General features: G+C 50.8%; 1 protein-coding gene across 1 annotated transcript in view; it reads right to left on the reverse strand.

Annotated features, from left to right (window-relative positions):
- Window positions 1-19173, reverse strand: part of MYO18B (myosin XVIIIB) — a 219972-nt gene that overhangs the window by 91569 nt on the left and 109230 nt on the right. The window contains exons 29-33 of the mRNA XM_053928945.1: window positions 16581-16735; window positions 14260-14383; window positions 13266-13466; window positions 9029-9139; window positions 4647-4751 (exon numbers count right to left, since the gene is read on the reverse strand). Of these exons, the coding sequence (XP_053784920.1) occupies window positions 4647-4751; window positions 9029-9139; window positions 13266-13466; window positions 14260-14383; window positions 16581-16735 (696 nt within the window). The remainder of the gene's footprint in view (window positions 1-4646; window positions 4752-9028; window positions 9140-13265; window positions 13467-14259; window positions 14384-16580; window positions 16736-19173) is intronic.

Below are 19173 nucleotides of genomic sequence, written 5' to 3' on the forward strand. Positions count from 1 at the left end.
GATATATGTAGAGATGTGACATGCACATATATGCAATGCTCCAATATAAAAAATACGCCAATTCTTCCCAACTAACTTGCAAACCAATGCGTTTGCAAATCGCATCAGGCTTTGTTAGGAAACTTCATAAGATTAAAGGGTCAAGAAGAGATAAGACAGGCGCCTGACTGCTCTGTGGGATGAGGGCTCAGGAAAGGAGCAATGGCCTCTGCCCGCACATCTGTCTGGGAGAAAACTGTCCCTCCAGCTACTGCCCTGATGCCAGACAATTCATTTTCTCCCTGTCTGTCCCTGGTGCCTGTCAAGCTGCTGCCCCAGTGCTGGAGCTCAGAGCTAGTGAGTCCGAGAAAACTTTATTGGGTCCCCAAACTGTTCTAGGCACTGGAATGATGAAGATGAGGACAACCCAACCCCCACCACCACAAGCTTCCAGCCTCACAGAGAAGTCCTTTTAGAACATCCGGGCATCAACATCAAGCTTGCTAGTGTAGATGTTTGTCTGAAATTCATGAAAAAGGTGACAGGAAAGGTGACAGGAAGGGGTTTACATGGGTACATAAGCTTCGATTCCCTACCCTGAAGGGAATCCCTGGCTGGGGATTACAAAATGTCATCTTGAAGCCAAGACCCGTAAGGATTGGGCGTTCCTCCAGGGAGCGGTACATGCGCTGAATCAGGGGCAGTTATGTGCTGCCGTGTCCAGGGGGAAGAAAACAGGTGCCGAGGAACCAAGAAGTGGAAGCAGGACTGGCTGCACTCGCTGTCACTCCCAGTGGCCCTCCCATCCTTGCCACTCTGGGCTCTGCAGAGCTGGAGGGCCTCGTTAGGGGTGCACTCCTGCCATTGGACGCAGTAACCTATGAACTACGGCTGCTGCCTGGGTACTGTGCATCCCTGTGTCCAGGATCCAGCAGGCAGAGGTCCTTGTCCCTGATCAGCAAGTGGAGGCAGGGCTCCTATTACACAGTGAGGCCAGGGAGGAATATGCGTGGCACTCGGGGGACTCACACAGGGCCCCTGGCACTCTGTTATTGAGCTGTGACCTTAAACGGAGCAGCAGTCCCAACCGCACGCCCCTCAGAATGGAGCTACTCCCTGAACCTGTGCTGGGAGGTAAATCTGTGCAGCACCAGGTGGACCGTGCGCTCACGGATAGGAATGCCCTTCGAATGTCCCTTCAAGAACTTAGTGATCAGCTGCGAAGGGAGCAGGTATCTGACAGCCCCAGGATGCGGCGCCTTTCGGATCTGCGGCACTGTTTGAGCTGAGGCCACGCCTTTCCCCGGTGGCCCTAGCCAATGACTGCGCACGGCAAGGATCTGCCCAACGTCCTCACGTTTGGGAACTTCATGACCCAACACCTAACTGTGGGGTTCCAACAGGAGCAGCCACCCTCCCGGGTGTCCTGTCCCCTGCAGCCGAGAGGCACTGGTTTAAGAGGGGGTGCCTGACCCAAGTTAGGCCACTGCTAGTCTTCCCCTTGGATTTTTATTTTCAACTGTAAGTGAGAGGAGACTCTCTCCAGTAGAGGAATGTGCAGGAAATAGACTCGGGAGTCTCTAGTTTGTGGCCACGTGCGGAAGCCCTGGTGCAGTGAGAGAGATTAAAGTTACACAGAAGCACAGGGACAGGGACAGCCGGTGCCTGCAGCATTCAGCGTTCTTGCTGTCCGGTTGTACCCAGCATTCCTAGGGTTTTCCTTCTACTCAGTAAGATAGTCTAGTATGCTTCCAATAAATATTCTAATAAAAAAACAGATAAGACAATTTTAAAGATGAGCAAGGGGAGCTGTCTTATATGTTATTAAGATCATATGGTGCAGGAGTAGACAAATAAGCCAATTTAACAGAATGGGTAACCCATAAACACATCCATATACACACATGGAAATTATAGAAAAAATTATTTATGAAATGGTTATCTATTTCAGGAAAAAATAGATTCCTACCTCACACTACACACCAAAATAAAATCTAGGTATATTAAAGACAAAAAAAAAAAACCCAACAAAAAACTTTACAACTTCAAAAAAAAAATAAATAATAGTGAAATATATTTATGAACTCAGTTAGGGAAAAATATCTTAAGACATAAAAGCACAAACCACAAAAAGTGACTGATGAATACGGCTATTTAGAAAACACTGTTTATTAAGTGAAGAGCATCATAAAGTGAATGATTTCCATAGACTAGGAGATCGCAACATACATAACTGAAAATGGACGAGCAGCTTGCAGAAGGGTCACGAACAACCAACAGATGAAGAGGAGGAGACAGAAGACGGAGCAGGCAATTGACACCAGCGAAAACCGTGACAAACGGGAACAGCACGCAGCGTCCCTCGTAAGGAGGGGCGAGGGGACAGCAGCGCAAATGAACACTCAGTGACTAGTGAGCGTATTTAAAGTATCTGACAGTGCCATGCGTTAGTGGAGACGCGGGGAAGCAAAAATACAAGACGAAACAAACGCCAATCCTGCTAGTAGCAGTGTAAGCTGTCAGAGTCCCCTTGGGGAACAATTCGGGCCATATCTACTCATTGCAGAGTGGCATCGTCCTAGGCGCCAGCAATTGCTCTGCGAGCCACATACCTGGGGGGCAGCGTCCGTGTGCGCAGACAGTGAGACGCGGATAAGAATACGCACCGCAAGTTTGTGTCTGAGAGTGGAAACAACTAAATTCTCCCCAGGAGAAGAATGGGGTTTAAAAATATTTATGTTGTATAGCAGTTAAAATGAAGGAACGAGGGCTACATGTATTATCACAGCCTAGTCTCAAACACACAGTGTGGAGGGGAACAAATTAAAGCATAGAATCCTATGGGCTGGCAATCGTCAAAGTTTAAACACCCCACGCAGACGAATTCACACTCCAACCCCAGGATAATGTGTCCTCTGGGAGGGAGGGAGGGAGGCAGGAGGGGGAGAAGGGAGGGAGATTAGGGATGGAAACCAAGGGGCCACCTACTGGTTTTGAAATGGTTTGTTTCCTTAAAAATATCTGGATCAAGTGTGGGCAAAATGTTCACTATGTACAAACTCTGGGTGCTTGATGCATAAACACCAATTACATTATCCGTTTGACTTTTCCATGTGTTCAGCAAATGTCTTAATAATTAAAAACATTCAAAGTGATCAGATGTGATCGTTCATGGAAAGGCCCCAGCTTGCTAACACAAAATGAGCATTTTAAAAAAAAAATTTTAATTCCCTTTGCTCTTCAAACTTTTCTTTTACCAATATTTATAGTAAAAAAAAAAAAAAACCCTTCTGGTACTGGATTCCCTGCGTTGTCCTCAAATGGGCTACGCAGAATCGAAGGCAAGCTTCCCCAGTGATCCCAGCTACCACCCACTGATGCAGACGGAGAGCAGCCCCAGCGGGTCCGAATGCGGGGCCCCGGGTCTGCCCAGTGGAGGAACCAGACCGTCCAGAGAAGAGGACCATGGAGCCGTCCTGCGGACTCTCCCTGCTCCCAGCTCTCACACCTGCTGCTACGATGGTCCTTTGCCAGGATTCCGCCATTTAATCCACTATTTTTTTTTTCCAAATACATAATGAGCACCCATTTGTGCAAGGTCTGGCTGCTCTAGATGACCCCTGGAAGCGGGCCCCCATTCCTTTGTGGACGAACAAATGACTGGGGAAAGGCAACTGATGGCCAGATCGCTACTGATGAACAGACAATGAGTGCATTTACAGGCAAATGCATGAAAATGCAGCCCTAGGCTACATGAACAGGAATTGTAGGCCCCACAGGAGTCTCTCTCCAATGTTGGGGTTTCCTGTAGCAGCAGTCCAGGCAGAGGAAGGAATACTTGGGGGATGAAGGAGTGATTCCTCCCAACACTGAAATCAGGAGCTGGCTCGGGGCCCTGCCGGCTGCTTTATTGACAGCTGTGGTTCTCTGTAAAGATGAGGGGGCTGATTTTGTCTTCTGTGGACAGCTGGCGATGTCTGTAGGCATTTCTGGATGTCACAGCTAGGAGGGGTGCCACTGGCATCTACTGTGAGGCCCAGGATGCTGCTCAACATCCCACCATGCATGGGACAGGCCCCCACCACAAAGAGTGGTGGCCCGAGTAGGTCCACAGCACTATGGATGGAGAACTCTAATACACAGTGATCGCAACAACCCTGCCAAGCCTGTTCTCCAGAAGCTCTGACAGCTGACTAGCTCACCCAAAGCAGGGCAGGCAGAAGGGGTCTGGCAAGGGTTTAAAGCTGCCTTTGCCTGACGCTGAGCCTGGCTGCCTCTAGCAAGAGTCTAGTTTTCCTGAGAAGCCGGCCGCAAGCACGGGGGCCATTACTTCACCCCATTCCAGCAAGGGCTGTCTTCGATCCCACTCCTATAGCTGCCGAAGGCACGGTGACCTCATCTGCCACTGCCTGGCCCACTCTCTTTATTCTCCTGGGTTCCTCTGAGCACACTGCTCTGTGTGGGCCCCGGAAGGCCCGCTTTGAAGAGCCAGTGAATGTGAGCAAGGACAGAGCTGGTGGAGAAGAGGTCACTCGGAGAAGCAGGTGGAGGCCTGGCCCATTTGAGACCCCTCCAGCCGGCCTCCCCAGGCATCCACCTCTCTGATAGGGCCTGAGACAGGGAATGTATTCTCCCAAATGTCTCCCCGGCGGGTGTCTCCCCCTTACCTGATCACACAGGGTTCCGATCAAGCCTTCCAAGTCCTGCTTCTCATGGAGGACCATCTGCTTCTCCTCATATTCTTGCTCCAGCTGCATTTCCAGCTGGCGGAGCTGCAGGCACAAAGGGAAGGTTCATGCAAGGATAAATGAGCTCCATCCGGACAAATCCCACCAGGCCTGGACGCTCCGCAGGAGGAGAGGGTGTGGAGCTCAAGGCCCTTCACCAGTTCCACAAACACCACCCTAAGGATCAGAAGCACGTGTCTCTGTTGAAGAACCCAGGGGCCAAAAAGCTTGGGAGCTGGACAGCTACAGGGAGAGCTGATCAATTATGGGGAGCCCCTACCATTCACTGTGCAGCCCCGTCCCCCGGTTCTGTACCCATTCCCTAACAGGTGTCTCCTTCCCAGGGCTCACCTAGCTGGGATATTTAAAAGTTTTGGCACTCCGATTTTGCTTTCCAGGCTCTGCACACCACCATGCCCAACACATTAAAATGTGTCCACCTTCCTCATTAAATATATAAATACACTATGATGCAGCAAAAAAAGTTGCATTTCTGATTACTTGGGGTTATGGACTGCATGTCTGTTCCCCCCCCCACTACAATTCACCTGTTGGGGCCCTCCTGGTGCAATGGTGTTTGGAGGTGGGGCCTTTGGGAGGTAATTAGGCTTAGATGACATCATGAGGGTGCCGCCCATGATGGGATGAGCACCCTTATAAGAAGAGACACACCACAGAGCTTGCCTCCTCCTCTCTCTCTCTCTCTCTCTCTCTCTCCCTCCCTCCCTCCACCTAAAACAAGGCGGGGGGCTGTCTGCGAGCCTGGAATAGAACCCTCACCAGACGCCTTGGCCTTGGACTTCCCAGCCTCCAGAACTATGAGAAAGAAATGTCTCTGATATTCTGTTACAGCAGCCAGGACTGACTGACACATTTGTGTGCAGGGAATTCATTTAATTTACACTGGGCTCTGACTCCTCAGCAGTCGCCCCGCAGACCCAGGCATTCCCCGCTAGGCTGGATGCCCCACCAGCCTCTGTCCTTCATGTTACTTCACCCCTTCATCCTCCTGTGTTCTTTGTGGCTTCAATGACCCTATTTCACAGATGGACAAACTGAGTCAGAGAGAGTGCACCCTCCCGAGTCCATTTTTGCTAAGAACAGTTAGCTACTGGTCTCCTGGCCCTGCCCTATGGCCAGTCCAGGCAGCCCTCCCCCACCCCAGCATCCCGGCCCAGGTTGCTAGCAATCGATTTCCTGCTGCCGTGAGAGACGGACAGAGCGGAGCAGTCACTGGATGTGAAGTCAATGTTAGTATCTGTCAGGAGGAGAAAAACACCTTTCCTGACCTCACTCTCTCCCTTTATAAATCTGTCCGCGGCAAAGCCTACAAAGGTCCAGGTCGCATCTCCAGTGCACTGGGGCCCTGGCCCAGGGCCCTCCCCGTGCTCTGAGGTGCTCCTGAAATGCACCAGAGATGGTACCACCTTGACCGGAGGGCAGATGAGCAGGGCCGGAGGGCTTCCCTCTCCTGACCTATGGCGGGGGAAGTCACAGTGATTGATGGTCACTTAGGCGGAAAGCAAGTTCGTGTCAAAAGTTTCTTTTATGAGAAGTATAAGGCCTTCTGCTCCTGTCTGCTTTCAGAATGAAGGTGGGAACACAGCTAAAACAATTTTTTTAAAATATAGAAAAGAAGAAGAACTATCTAGCAAGCAGGGCGGAGTTTTCTGGAGTATGTTCTGCAGAGTATTTCCACACGCTGTTCAGAGGGAGGGTGTGGGGGAGGGGGAGGGGGAACCCATGCTCAGTGAACCAATGAGAGTACAGATTCTTCCGTGCGGGACTTATCAGAGCCTTCGGTAGGTCACGGTGCCGGAGTGCCAAGCATTGCCCAAGACTGACTATTGTCAGGTGCTTCCTAAAGGGCCTTCCGCAGTTCAAACACGGGCAAAATAAAAAATACCTTACGTCTTGGTTAATAGTCTGGGCTTTGGAGTTAGACCTAAGTTCAAGTCCAAGCCCAGCTACTTCCCAGCCAAGGTACCTTGGGCATGTCACTTCACCTGCAGAAACAGAGTTCTGTGAGGGTCCAATAAGCTGATAGATATTAAGCACCCAGTCAGGTGCATGGCACCTGGTGGGCGTTCAAGGTTGCCATTCGTTTCTCCCAAATATGGAATAATGGAAAATAAGCAGAAACGGGCCCTTTGCTGATAACATCCTGCACTTCACAGGTGACAAGACCCTTCCCATTCGCTGCCTCCTCCTCACTGTAGCAGAGGGAAGGTAGAACAAGGTCTAGCATTCCTCCCATTTCGCAGATGAGAAAACAGAGTCCCGGGAGTTACAAGACTTACTCCAGGGCACACAGGTCTGGCTGAGACCAATCATTGACATTTTTCTTCCCAGACCCAGGGGAGTTCTGGGGGTAATAGGCAGGGCCCCTCTGGATGGCCACAGGAACCTGAGGAGGAGGAAGAGGAGGTGCTCAGATGGGCCAGTTCTTAAACGCCCCCCCTGGAGTGATGGCAGGGGGTCAAAGCAGCCCTATCTGTCACAGGACATGCTCAGCCAGGTTCCTGCCTCCCGTGCAAGTCGTGACAGTCACCAAGGCCCTCTGTCCTGCCCAGGAAGGTGTTCCGCAGTGGGCTCTGCAGGGTGCCAAGTTGCTGCCCCACCTTCTCTTGATGGATAAATCACGGTCAAGGGCAGGTCAGCCACTAAGCTAGTTCCCTAGCTCCTCTTGGAGGCCCTGCTGCCTAGAAATCCAGTGTTGCTCTTCAGTCTCCAACAAACAAGGATTACATTTCACCACTCTGCACAGTGGCTCCACCCTGTGATCTCCTCGAATCTTCACTGTCACCCTGAAAAGTGGCCATTATAGTCCCCTTTGTCAGATGAGGAAAGTGAGGCTTGTTAGCAGGGTATGGAGCTGGGACCCGGTCTGAGCCTCTGGGACTCCGAATGATGCGGCACCACGGGCGTTCTTGGGCATCTCACGGACTGGCTCTCGGTGACTGGAGCTGGACAGGGAGCCAGGGGCCAAGGAACACACAAGGGTTTCAGTTGGAGTTGAGGGTTTCAAATCACTTTCCCAACGTCGCACAGTTGTTATGTTGAAAGGGCAAAGATTCAGATCGAGAGTCTATAAACTCTGCCCTGGCTGGTGTGGCTCAGTGGATTGAGTGCAGGCCTACAAACCAAAGGGTCCTGGTTCAATTCCCAGTCAGGGCACATGCCTGGGTTGAGGGCCAGGTCAGGTCCGCAGTAGGGGGCACGTGAGAGGCAACCACACATTGCTGTTTCTCTACCTCTCTTTCTCCCTCCCTTCCCCTCTGTCTAAACTAAATAAATAAAATCCTCATTTAAAAAAGTCTATAAACTTCAACACTCAGACTCTCAACCCCTGCAGTGGCGAGGTCTCTGCAGAGAGACTGTTAAGGAAGCCAAGAGAGGAGTCAGCTTTGGAAAATGCTACTCGGCTCCTGCGTGGAGACCTGCAATGCACACAGGGCTGAGAGAGACCCGGGGAAAACCTAGGGCAACCAACCTGCTGCATAAGGCTGAACCCAAAGCTTTCTAGCAATTCCCCTTTCGGGGTTCATCTTCTATTCACATTAGCTGATGCATCTATGAGGATATTTATCTCAGCATTGCTGATAACAACCAAAAAATCAGAAACATTCTAAGCGTCCGACCACAGGAGACCTGTTGAATAAATCAGAGCACATGACTGAGGTGAATACTTTTGAACCATTAAACCTGCAAGTTAGATCTGTATTTACTGACGTGGAAAGAGACCCGGGACAAAGCGTGAGGGAGCGGCAGGCCTCCAAACAACCTGACTCCATTTGGGTAAAACGCGAGCTCTACAAATACGTGTGTGTGTGTGTGTGTGTGTGTGCTGACTGAGAGAGATGAAAGAACCTTTACCAAGAGTAATAGTAATAATGATGGTTTCCTTGGTGGTAAGATTGCATGGGTTTATTGCTTTCTTGTGCACTGTTTGAGATGTCTGCAGAGAGCTTGGATAAAATTAAAGAAATTATTTGAGTTGCAAGGGAAATAGCCAGGACCTCTTCTTAAAAGGCACAAGTCACTACCCAAGGCACCGGTCACTTGGCATTATGGGCTCTTGGCAGAAATCTTGGGGGTGATTACACTGGAGAGTCCCAGAGGCTTCTGGAAGTTTCTGGATCATCATTAAGATAGGTACTTCTGCTCCAGCACCTTTGGAAGCACTTAACGGAGCTAAGGTCTCAGGTGACTGCAGAAAGAGTGCGTCCCCAGGTCCTGCATCCCCCTTACTCTAAGGAAGAGGGCAGCAGGCCTGGGCCCGCCCGGTCCCAAGGGCACGGCTGTATTCACTGCTTACATACCCGCTTCTGGCAGGACTGGCGGACATCCTCCAGCTCCTCCTCCTGGTCCTCGCGGTCCTTCTGGTGCATCTGCTTCATCCGCTCTATCTCTAGCTCAAACCGCTGGCGGAGCTGGGGGGCGGCAAGCACAGCCCGTGAGGGTGGCCCTCACCCACTCCCCTGATCCCCCATGTCATGCCCAGCATTCCAGTTGTACTTGTCATTTTTGCAGTGATGGATGAGAGTCAAGGTATGCTGCCCAGGGCGGCCAGAAATAGTAGATAAACAGCCCAAAGGCTGCTCCTATCCCTTCCTGTGGCTGTAACAGACCTCACTAATCCCACCCTTCCCACTGAGTTACACGCAGCCCCAGAATCCTTCTCCACGCTCTCACGTGGATGAAGCCTCTGTCACCCCTGGGGCAGACCTCGGTGCTGGTTTTCGGATGGGTGGAGAGGTGAGTGGATGGACAGTAGGACAAAACCTGAGTTATGCAGACATGGAAGTCTGCAGAGGGAGATACCGGCCCGAGATGTCGCCTCGGACAATTGCCTCTGTCTCTGGTCGGTTAGCTCGCCGTCTCTGCAGGAAACCACCATCCCAGAATGCTCTCGTGAGGGTTCGAGGAGGCAGTCCCGGGAAGGCATAGAGCCCAGGGCCTGGCACAGGAATGTTCCTGTCTCTTTCCCCTCTGTCTTTAAAACCGAAAGGACTTCCCGGCAGCCTGACATAACGGGAGCTGCGACCCTGTGAAGGAGTCATCTCATACGCAGACCCTCCAAACCTTGCTCAGAACAGGCAAAGAACTATGCATGACATTTAACCATGTGAGGCTGAGCCCTGACCAGTGTGGCTCGGTTGGGCATTGTCCCGTAAACCAAAAGGTTGTGGGTTCTACCCCCGGTCAGCGCACAGGCCTGGGGTGCGGGTTCAGTCCCCAGTCGCAGTGGGTACAACCAACCAATCGCTATTTCTCTCTCACACTGATGTTTTCTCCCTCTCTAAAAATAAAAACTTAAAAAAAAATTTTTAAAAGAACATGTGAGGTTGTATCACAGTTTTTGAAATCGAATGGGTTCCAGTTCTAGTTCAAGATCTCACTTTCTTGAGCTGGATAAATGGGAGACTAACCAAGCTCTTGCTTCTGCAGTCTTGTGGCACATCAGAATGACCCGTACATTTTTTAAATTTAAACTCCAGAGCTTCACCAAATCAGAGTTTCCGGGGAGACAGCCCAAGAACCTGCCCTTTCAGCTTGCATTTCTCTACGCTCTTTAATGCTCTTGGTCCCCGGAGGAGCACTAGGGACTCAATACATAGGTGACATTGTAGAAGCTCTTTCTGACCATTGACCACACTGCCCCAGCACCTCCCACCAAGCTTCCAGAAGGTTGCAGTGACTGTCCCCAACAAGAAAATTACGTTGAGAAAAAACAATCTTGGTCTTTGGAAACGCTCATGGATACTGTTCTCTGCTAGGTGGGGCTGGGGTGAAGAGGAGAAAGGGTAGTGTGCGTCCAACTCCTTATTACAGTTCTCAGCATAAACTATGCTCACTTGAAATGTCAGCTTCCCTCCTTGCCTTCTTTAAAATGACAGAGGTTATGGGAAGATAATCCAAAATGAGGAGCTTAAGCAAGTAAATAAAATAGTTCTTCTTCATTTTTTTCCTAGCCACTTGGACACTCCTGACATCTGCAGTACCATTTGTGTCAAGCTTATGTGAGCTAACATAAAACCCCCGGAAAAAGCGCTCTATTGTAATCAATAACTGTCTCCGGGTGCCTACAAGGGCACAATGCGGGAGGAAGTTATGGGTGAAGCTAAAGATGAATGGAAGTGATGAGTCAGCCTCACCTCCCATGTAAGGTAGGGATGGACAGTTAGGAAGCTGGGCTGACTTTCGGGTCCCTGAGGTCGCAGTACTGCGTGTCTGTGTCCGAAGGCTGGGTCCCCTGGTGGTTTCTAAAAGAGCTAACACAATTTTTCAAAGGGCTTGTTTGATTCTTTTTTTTAGAGCGAGAGGAAGGGAGAGAGAGACATTGACGTGAGAAAGAACATTGACCTGTGGCCTCCTGTATGCATCCCAACCAGGGATCAAACCTGCAATGTAGGTACATGCCCTGACCGAAGATCGAACCCACAACCTTCTGGTGCACAGGAAGATGCTCCAACCAACTAAGCCACCCAGCCAGGGCAAAGGGCTTGCTTTATTCTTGCCTCTGGGCTGTGAGGTGATGCTGTGCCATCCTGCATGCCTCTTAATGTCCTACACAGATACTCCCCCTCCTGCACGCACCTTCACCAATTTATGGTGCTGGGGGGAACTTAGGGGACTGACCAGGTGCTGATTCCATTGTACAGATGAGGAGACCGAAGTGAGAGAAAACAGGGAGCTTGCCTAAGGTCATATAGACAGTAGGCCACCTCCAGGACTCCATCTGGTGGGATGGTGTCACAGCTCCTTCAATGCCACATGACCGTCCTGCTCCAGGCCTTCACACAGTCTGCTCCTCCTGCCTAGGATCCTCCTGGTCAGCCAACTTGGATTCACCCTTCAGCTTTCAGCTTTGGTAAATGTCCCTTCCTGCAGGAAGTCTTCCCTGATTGTTCTCCCAACTGGGCTTCCAAGACCAGATCTGCAAGTTACCCTTTCCAAGACACTCAGCATGACTGGAAACCTTGGGAGGGCAGAGACCAAGTCTGGCTTGTTTGCAGCTGCATCCTTAGCAACTACAGGGCGCATGGCACAAAGCCGCTGCTTCATAAATACCGGCTGACTGAGTGACTAAAGGGGCTGTTTTCTGAACTGCTCCGGACTCTGTCCCTCCACATTCGCCACACCTGGGTCTCCATACTCGGCAGGACCAGTCCTGATGGAGTGGGGGTAAGCAAGAAGCAAGGGCTGGCCCCCGGACGTCCCCCCACTACACTCTCCACCCCCACCCAACAACCCCTTCACACCTCCTGCTTCATCATTGCTGCTCAGAGTTCCCCGCTTTACATATTCTCACTGCCAGGTCCAATTTTCTAGAAAAAGGGTTCCCAGCCTTCAAACCTCTTCAAAAACATTGCTCCTTAAAAATCCCACATGAGAAATTTCTTTAGAGCTCAGCATCAGGAAAAGCCCTGCTTCCCCTTGGGAAACTGGTGTGTTCTTATATTGGGGATAATAAAGGCATGCAATTCACATTTCCTTTTTCTCTTTGGCCACCAGGAATTTTAGAGCTAAAACAATTAAGTGCATAAGATCGCTGATTTTGCATATCTGCACATGAATACACTGTCCCCACCACTCCTTAACATCTATCTTAATTTGTGTTTTTTCTGGGTCAAATCGTTGTATATATATTTTTTCGATTTTGTTATGCACACATCTTACAAGCTGCCTCAAATTCCTCCTGGAACAAGGTGGGCACATAAACAAACAAGCAGGCAAATAAAATATTCATTTGATACTTCGTTGAGCGTGCTGGTACTGGAGGGTTTGCTGTTCCTGCCTTGCTCCCCTTAGTTATTGTGCATTTCCCAAAGACCAGCACTCCAATCTTCCTTGAGAGTGTGCACAGTGCACACAGTAGGTATTCAAGGCACCGTGGAGTCGCATGGCGCAGGCTCCAAATCCCATCCCTGCCACTTTGCCCACACCTCTGAGCCTCAGCTTGCACGTCTGCAAAGTGGGGGCAACTAGTACCAACGTCTCACCACACACAGGGTTCTTGTGAAGAGCCAGATGACGCCTGGGGAGAGCTTGGGGCTGAGTCTCGCACACATACAGCGCTCAACACATGTCAGATAGTGGGTCAACACCAGCTGTGTACCTGGCTTCATCTAGGCTCTGCAGATGTCCTCATAAGCAAGATCAACAAAAAACACCTCCCTTCCTCAAACTTATGTCTGAATGGGGAAGAACAGGACGGAGCAAATTTTTAAAAACACCATCGACTGTGATGGAGGTGGGTACTTCAAAGGACAAACCAGCTAAAGAGACGGAAAGTGAATGGGTGTGGGGGTGGGGAGGACGGCTGTTCTCAGGGAGGTGACCAGGGCGAGCTCCTCCGAGGAGGTCACACTGAGGCTTGCAGGAAGGCAGCCATGGACTAGATTGTGAAGGATCCGAGTGTCAGATCTGGGGGGCTGGAGGTTCTCTGGGGTAATAGGGAGCCACAGAAGGATGAGGAGCAGCTGAGTGAGGTGCCCACGCTGTATTCTAATAACATTCCTCTGCATCGGAGTTGGCAAGGGACAGCGTTCCTACCTGCTCCAGCTGCTTGATAGTGTTTTCCTGCTGGCTCTGGACCTTCTGCTGCTCGAGGGCGCTGGATTCCAGCTTCCAGAGCCTGTCTTTCAAGCCAGCGATGCCACTTTCCGCCAGTGAGGGTGACTGCAGCAGCTCGCGCTTCTGGCCCTGCAGCATCTCCACCTCCTGCTTCAGCTTTGAGGTCTCCTGCTCCTTTTGCTTCAGAGGCAAAGGGGATGAAGATCGGGAGTCACATGGCCATGTCCCTCTCCAGGCTTACCTCTACAATCTGCTGGAACTTGCCACTTTTCAGTACCCACCGGCTCCACTCAGCCATGTAGCCCCTCAGAGCGCCCCCTGGGGGACACCAAGGGCTGTTCTCTGGAGCAGCACAGACAGGCAGGGTGGGAGAGTGAAGCCTTTGCCCCTGGACTTAGACCTCAAAGCACACAAAGGGAGTACCTGCCCCATTTGTAAGCTGTGCACCTGCTGAGGCCGAGTGCCCAGAAGTGACTTTTCCAGGTTGGAAAGCCACTTATAGGGTCGAAGAGCTTCAGGCCAGATCACGAAGGAGCTGCGTGCCAGGCTAAGAAGTTTAGAGGGTCACGGGGAGCCACAGCAGGGTGAGGAGCAGCTCAGTACAGGGCCTGTGGCATATTTTAATAAAGCCCCTCTGCCCTGGAGCTTGCATGGGACAGGGCGCTGCCCCTGGACGGGGCAACCGCTACCTCATTCTGCCCAAGGCTCTCATGTCTCCCAGGCGAGCACCTCAGAGCCCATGCAGGTGACCAGAGCAAATTCAATACTTTGAGCTGGGGAGGTCCAGTCACCAACCTGCTGTCTGCTGTTTGCCTTATTAAGGTGCCCCGAGACCCATGGCTCCGAATGGCTAGCAGGCCAGGACACCCGCTCAAAGATCCCTCCATGCCACCCTCTACAGCAGGCGCATGGTGGGGTTTCCTGAGACCCAGAGACCAAGAGCCAAGAGGCCTCCGTGCCTCCCATCCCTTACCTCCAACTGCTGCTGAAGCTGGCCCAGTTCCCACCGGATGCTGGTGTTCTCCTGGGTCACCTTCTCACGGAGTCCCTTCTCAAACACACACTCACCCAGGGCCTGGGCGAGCTGCATGTCAAACCTGCCCAAGCAGAACACATGTCATGGCACCGAGGTACGGCCCCCGAGGTGGGGCCCCCGGGCCGGGGAGAGGCCGTCAGCTTGCCGGGGACAGAGAGAGAGAGAGAGAGAGAAAGCTTGATGCTTTCGTGTAAGGTTGTGGATGGTGGTTATGTGGGAGGAATCTGGAATACCAGAGAGCAACTTTTAGGGTTTATAAAGAGTTTAATACAAAAATACCAAATACTTATTTAAAATGTAAAAATAGATAAAAATTAGGATAAAACTATATAATGATAGAGAAGAAGAATAAAAAACATATACAGAAAAATCTGATCTTTGCCAAAATCTGATGTTTGCCAAAATACACCAAGAACCTTTATCTCTGCCAGGCTGAGGTGTGATATCTCACAATCATTGGCTGATGAATGGATGAAGGTAGATACCCACCCAAGCAAGGGAGAGCCTACATTTCCTATTTTACATGACATCGTTGGGCTTATGTACTGACGACCCACATTAGAGCACGTAACTACTGATAAAATGCCGGACGTTCACACATTCAGTCTTGGCTTCCTTTGTTTCCCCAGCAGATAACACACAGACTAGCAGTCCTAGTTAGGGCCACCCGGGACTTAGGAAGCGGCTCATTTGTGGCCCATCTGCCCCTCCAGGATGGTGACCACTGGGTGAGAAGTACTTCCTGGACTTGACATCATTCCATGGGGTCATCTCAGCTTTAGGTCCCTATCACAGATGAGGAAACCAACAGAGATGGCTCTGCCAAGCCTCAGTGAGCTGTGACTTTGGTCACTCGCCCTCAGACCACCTAGAAAGGCTCCAGGGAGCTTGGTGTCACCAGAATGGCCAAACTGGGCACAGGGTTTGGGGCTTAGTGAAAAGAAGGTCTCCCTGTTGCGAGCTTATCCTATGCCTTTTAATACTAGATGGTTATTCTAAGCCTCAGACAGCTGAGAAAGCCAATCCTGGGTCACATGAGGGAGCTGCTCCTACTATTGGAACTTCCCAGGAGCTTTCTGATTGGCTGTTGATGGCATCATTCAAGAGGACCTATTGGCTGCCTCTGAATGGAAGCATTGTGATGATAATACTGACCTAGCAATCCCAAAGCAAGACATGCCTTATTATATCCATTTTACAGAAGAAAGGGGGAGTGATTGATTAGCCCAAATTGCCAAAGTCGTGGAAGTGGACTTGAGCCCATGTCCTCTTCTGTCTTAGCTAGTCCCCCACCACCCGCCCATACCCTGGGAGAGCTGGGGAGAAAGACAGTGGGGGCCAGACAATAGCTGGTATTTCAAAAGAGCCCTTGGCTTAACAGGCCACTTCATGCCAAAGAATGCTTCCTACAGACCCTAGGTTCTAGAATAAACTGACCAACCAAGGCCAGATGGGTTTGCACACACCCTTCATCCCACTAGGAAAAGGCCTAGGGTCCAGCCTCTGGTAAGTGTGGGAGACAGCCCAGCATAGGCCTTACCCCAAAGAAGCAGGCTGGGAGTTCCATCAGCCCTTGGAACTGAGTTTTGTAACCCATGGGGTAACCATAGTAATAAGAAGCCACCCCCGAATGGAACTATTCTGGACCACTCTGAACTCAGAAGGCAATATCAGGACCAGAAACTCTACCGGTGTAGACACCCCTCCATCCTGGGCCCAGAGAACTAAGGAAGCAGCTGCATCTGCAATGTGATGAAACTTAGAGATGAGGAAGTATTGCTAACTTCTAGATCCCTCTCTCACGAGAGTCGTTCTGCCTGCGTTTCCACCATGAGACTGGGACTTCCGCTGCCCTCACCGGCGACTTGCGAAAACACGAATCCACCTAGAAAGATGATGGCTGCTATTCGCAATGAGCACCACAACATAAATTAACTTCTGCCAAGAGATGGTAGCAGAGCAGAGGGCCTCCCGGGAGCAGAACAATTGTTAAGAGGAGGAATTGTAAGTATGAAGAAATGGGGACCTTCCGGGGCACATCATGGAGAGATTCTTAAGTACCTGGAATGCAGGGGAGTACCTGGTGTCGGGGGAGGGGAGAAAATTTAGGCCAGAACAAGGGAGGTAAGCCGCATGGATGAGGAATCCCAACAGAAGTGAGGGGGCTTAGGAGGAGAAGCCGGAGACCCCAAAAGACCAGCACCAATGCAGCCCCCGCCCCAGCGCCCAGGTGATGACGAGCGAGGACCGTGACTCACTTGTTTTGCTTCTTCTCAAGCTCGTGGTTTCGGCTTTGCTGGTTCTCCAGCAGGAAGCGGGTGTCCTCCAGGTCACAGGTCAGGTGGCGGCACTTCCTCTTCAGTTGGTGAGCCAGTTTCTTGGCCCCCTCGTAAGTACTCTGCAGCTCCCTGAGCTGTGGGGGCAACAGAACGAGTCACCTGCTTACTCCGAGCTACGGCCGTAATGCGGAGACAAGGGACACTGGAGGTGGGGACCCTGTCTGGACCACTGTCCTCCTAGGTCACCTTGAGGGAGCTGCTTCTCTGAGCCTCAGTTTGCCCACAGGTGGAATGGGGTCATTCCATTCATCTCTTGGGGTAGCTTTTCATTTTTCTCAATAACCCTCCTGCCCACAATCACACAGATCCTTCACCTGCCCCACCTCAACTTCCCAGCCTCTTGGGTGCTGAATCATTAGTACCCCCGTCAGCTGCGTGAGCTGAGGAGTGGGTGAGCCGGGAAGCAGCCGAAATGGCACACAAAGAAAACCTCAGCCGAAAGCCCCCGAGACAGGCTCCAAGGCTAGACCAGCGAGGGGCACTCCGGACGGCCGGCGTCCAGGGCCATGCACACGCCAGGCCGTAAACACACCGAAAGCCAAGGCCTCGTGCATCTTCCTCCAGGAAACATCCTCCCAAAGGCCCCACTTTAGATCTGGGAGAGAGAGCGGCTCAGAACCATCGCTTTAAGAAATGGCCTCATTAAAGAGTTGCTTTAAATAAGCAAAACGCTGAGTTAATGAAGCCTGTAATTCTAAATTCAGTATTTGAAGGCAAATGAGATGTTTTCTTATATTCGGCTGCTCAGAAAAGGTTGAGGTTTTATTACTTTTTAATGTAGCATGACTACCCCCTTTCCTTGGGGATGCTGACCCGACTGTATACTTCGCTGTGAAGGAACCTGGGCTGTTTCCCTGCGTGGGCGCCTCTCAGGTTCTGTCTACAGCTCGGGAAGCCTCTCGGAGGACCACAACGTGACATCCGTCTCCGATGCGACGAGGAAACCCGTCACCACCGCGGGCGATAATGCGGCTCACTCCCATTGTTTACAAGTTCCACGTGAGCCCACCCTGGACCCCTGGGCAAGGTGGCCTCATGATACCTTTCTCTCACAGGGAGGAGGGGCACATAACAGAAAAACAGGCAACTGTGGCCTCCGATCTCATGACAGCTACCTCTACTGGGGAGACCAAGGAAAACAAGCAGATAATTACAATACAGCGTGATGAGGCCGATAATTTGGAGAAACAATTTGGGGGGGATCCAACGCAATCTGCACCAGGGAAGACTTTCTTGAGGGAGTGACATCTAAGCTGAGATCTTAAGAATAGTTGCAGATACCGAGGTAGAGGAGAGAACACAGTGTTCTGGGAAGAGGAAAGAGCGTATGCAAGGGCCCGAAGGTGAGAGAGAAGAAGGTGTTTTCTGAAGGAGGGAAAACCCAGTGCAGTGGCACAGAAGAGGGAGCCCAGGAATAGACCCACTGCACAGAGTCAACTGGTCCTGGACAAAGGAGCAAAGACAAAGCAACGGAGAGAAGAGCCAGCAAACGTCCAGCGCTGGGACAACTGGACGTCCACATGCAAAGAAATGAACCTCCGCACAGACCTCACGCTTTCACAAATACTAACTACCCTGGATTGCAGGTCTAAATGTCAAGTGCAGGAGCTATAGGACTTCGAGAAGGTAACATAAAAGAAAACCTAGATGACACTGGGTTTGACAATGACTTTTTAGATGTGACACTAAAGGCACGATCCATGAAAGAACTGATAAGCTAGAATGCTAGAATTCACTAAATTGCCCTGGCTGGTGTAGCTCAGTGGATTGAGCACCAGCCTGCAAACCAAAAGGTTGCTGGTTCAATTCCTGGTCAGGGCACGTGCCTGGGCTGTGGGCCAGGCCCCCAGTTGGGAGCATGTGAGAGGCAACCAGTCAATGTATTTCTCACACATCAATGTTTCTTCCATCTCTTTCTTCCTCCCTTCCCATCTCTAAAAGTAAATAAAATCCAGAATCTTACAGACTGAAAGAAAATATTTGCCAAAAAAACATATCTGACAAAGGACTCTGGCCCCCAAGTACATAAAGAACTCTTAAAACTCCACAATAAAAAAACTTAATTAAAAATTGGGGCAACAACTCATTAAAGCCAAGTTTACTAAGAAAAAAGAAATGGGGTAAAGACCTTAACAGACGCCTCACCAAAGACAGATGGAAATTTTGAAATGATGCTCCACATCACAGATCACCAGGGCAATGTAAGTAAAACAACAACGGGACCGCATTACACCCACATCCGACTGGCCCAAACCCGGACGCTGACACCACCAAATGCTGGCGAGGATGTGGAGCAGCAGGTTCCCTCATTCGCCGCTGGTGGGATGCAACATGGCACAGCCGCTCTGGAAGACGGTTTGGTGGTTTCTTACAACACGAAACTTTCTCTTGCCATATAATCCAGCAATCACGGTCCCTGCAATTTACCCAAAGGAGCACAAACCCACGCCCACGTAAAACTTGCACACGGATATGTACCACAACTTTACTCGGACTTGCTCAAGTGTGGGAA

Source organism: Desmodus rotundus, chromosome 7 (assembly GCF_022682495.2).
Source record: "Desmodus rotundus isolate HL8 chromosome 7, HLdesRot8A.1, whole genome shotgun sequence".
Taxonomy (NCBI): Eukaryota; Metazoa; Chordata; class Mammalia; order Chiroptera; family Phyllostomidae; genus Desmodus; species Desmodus rotundus.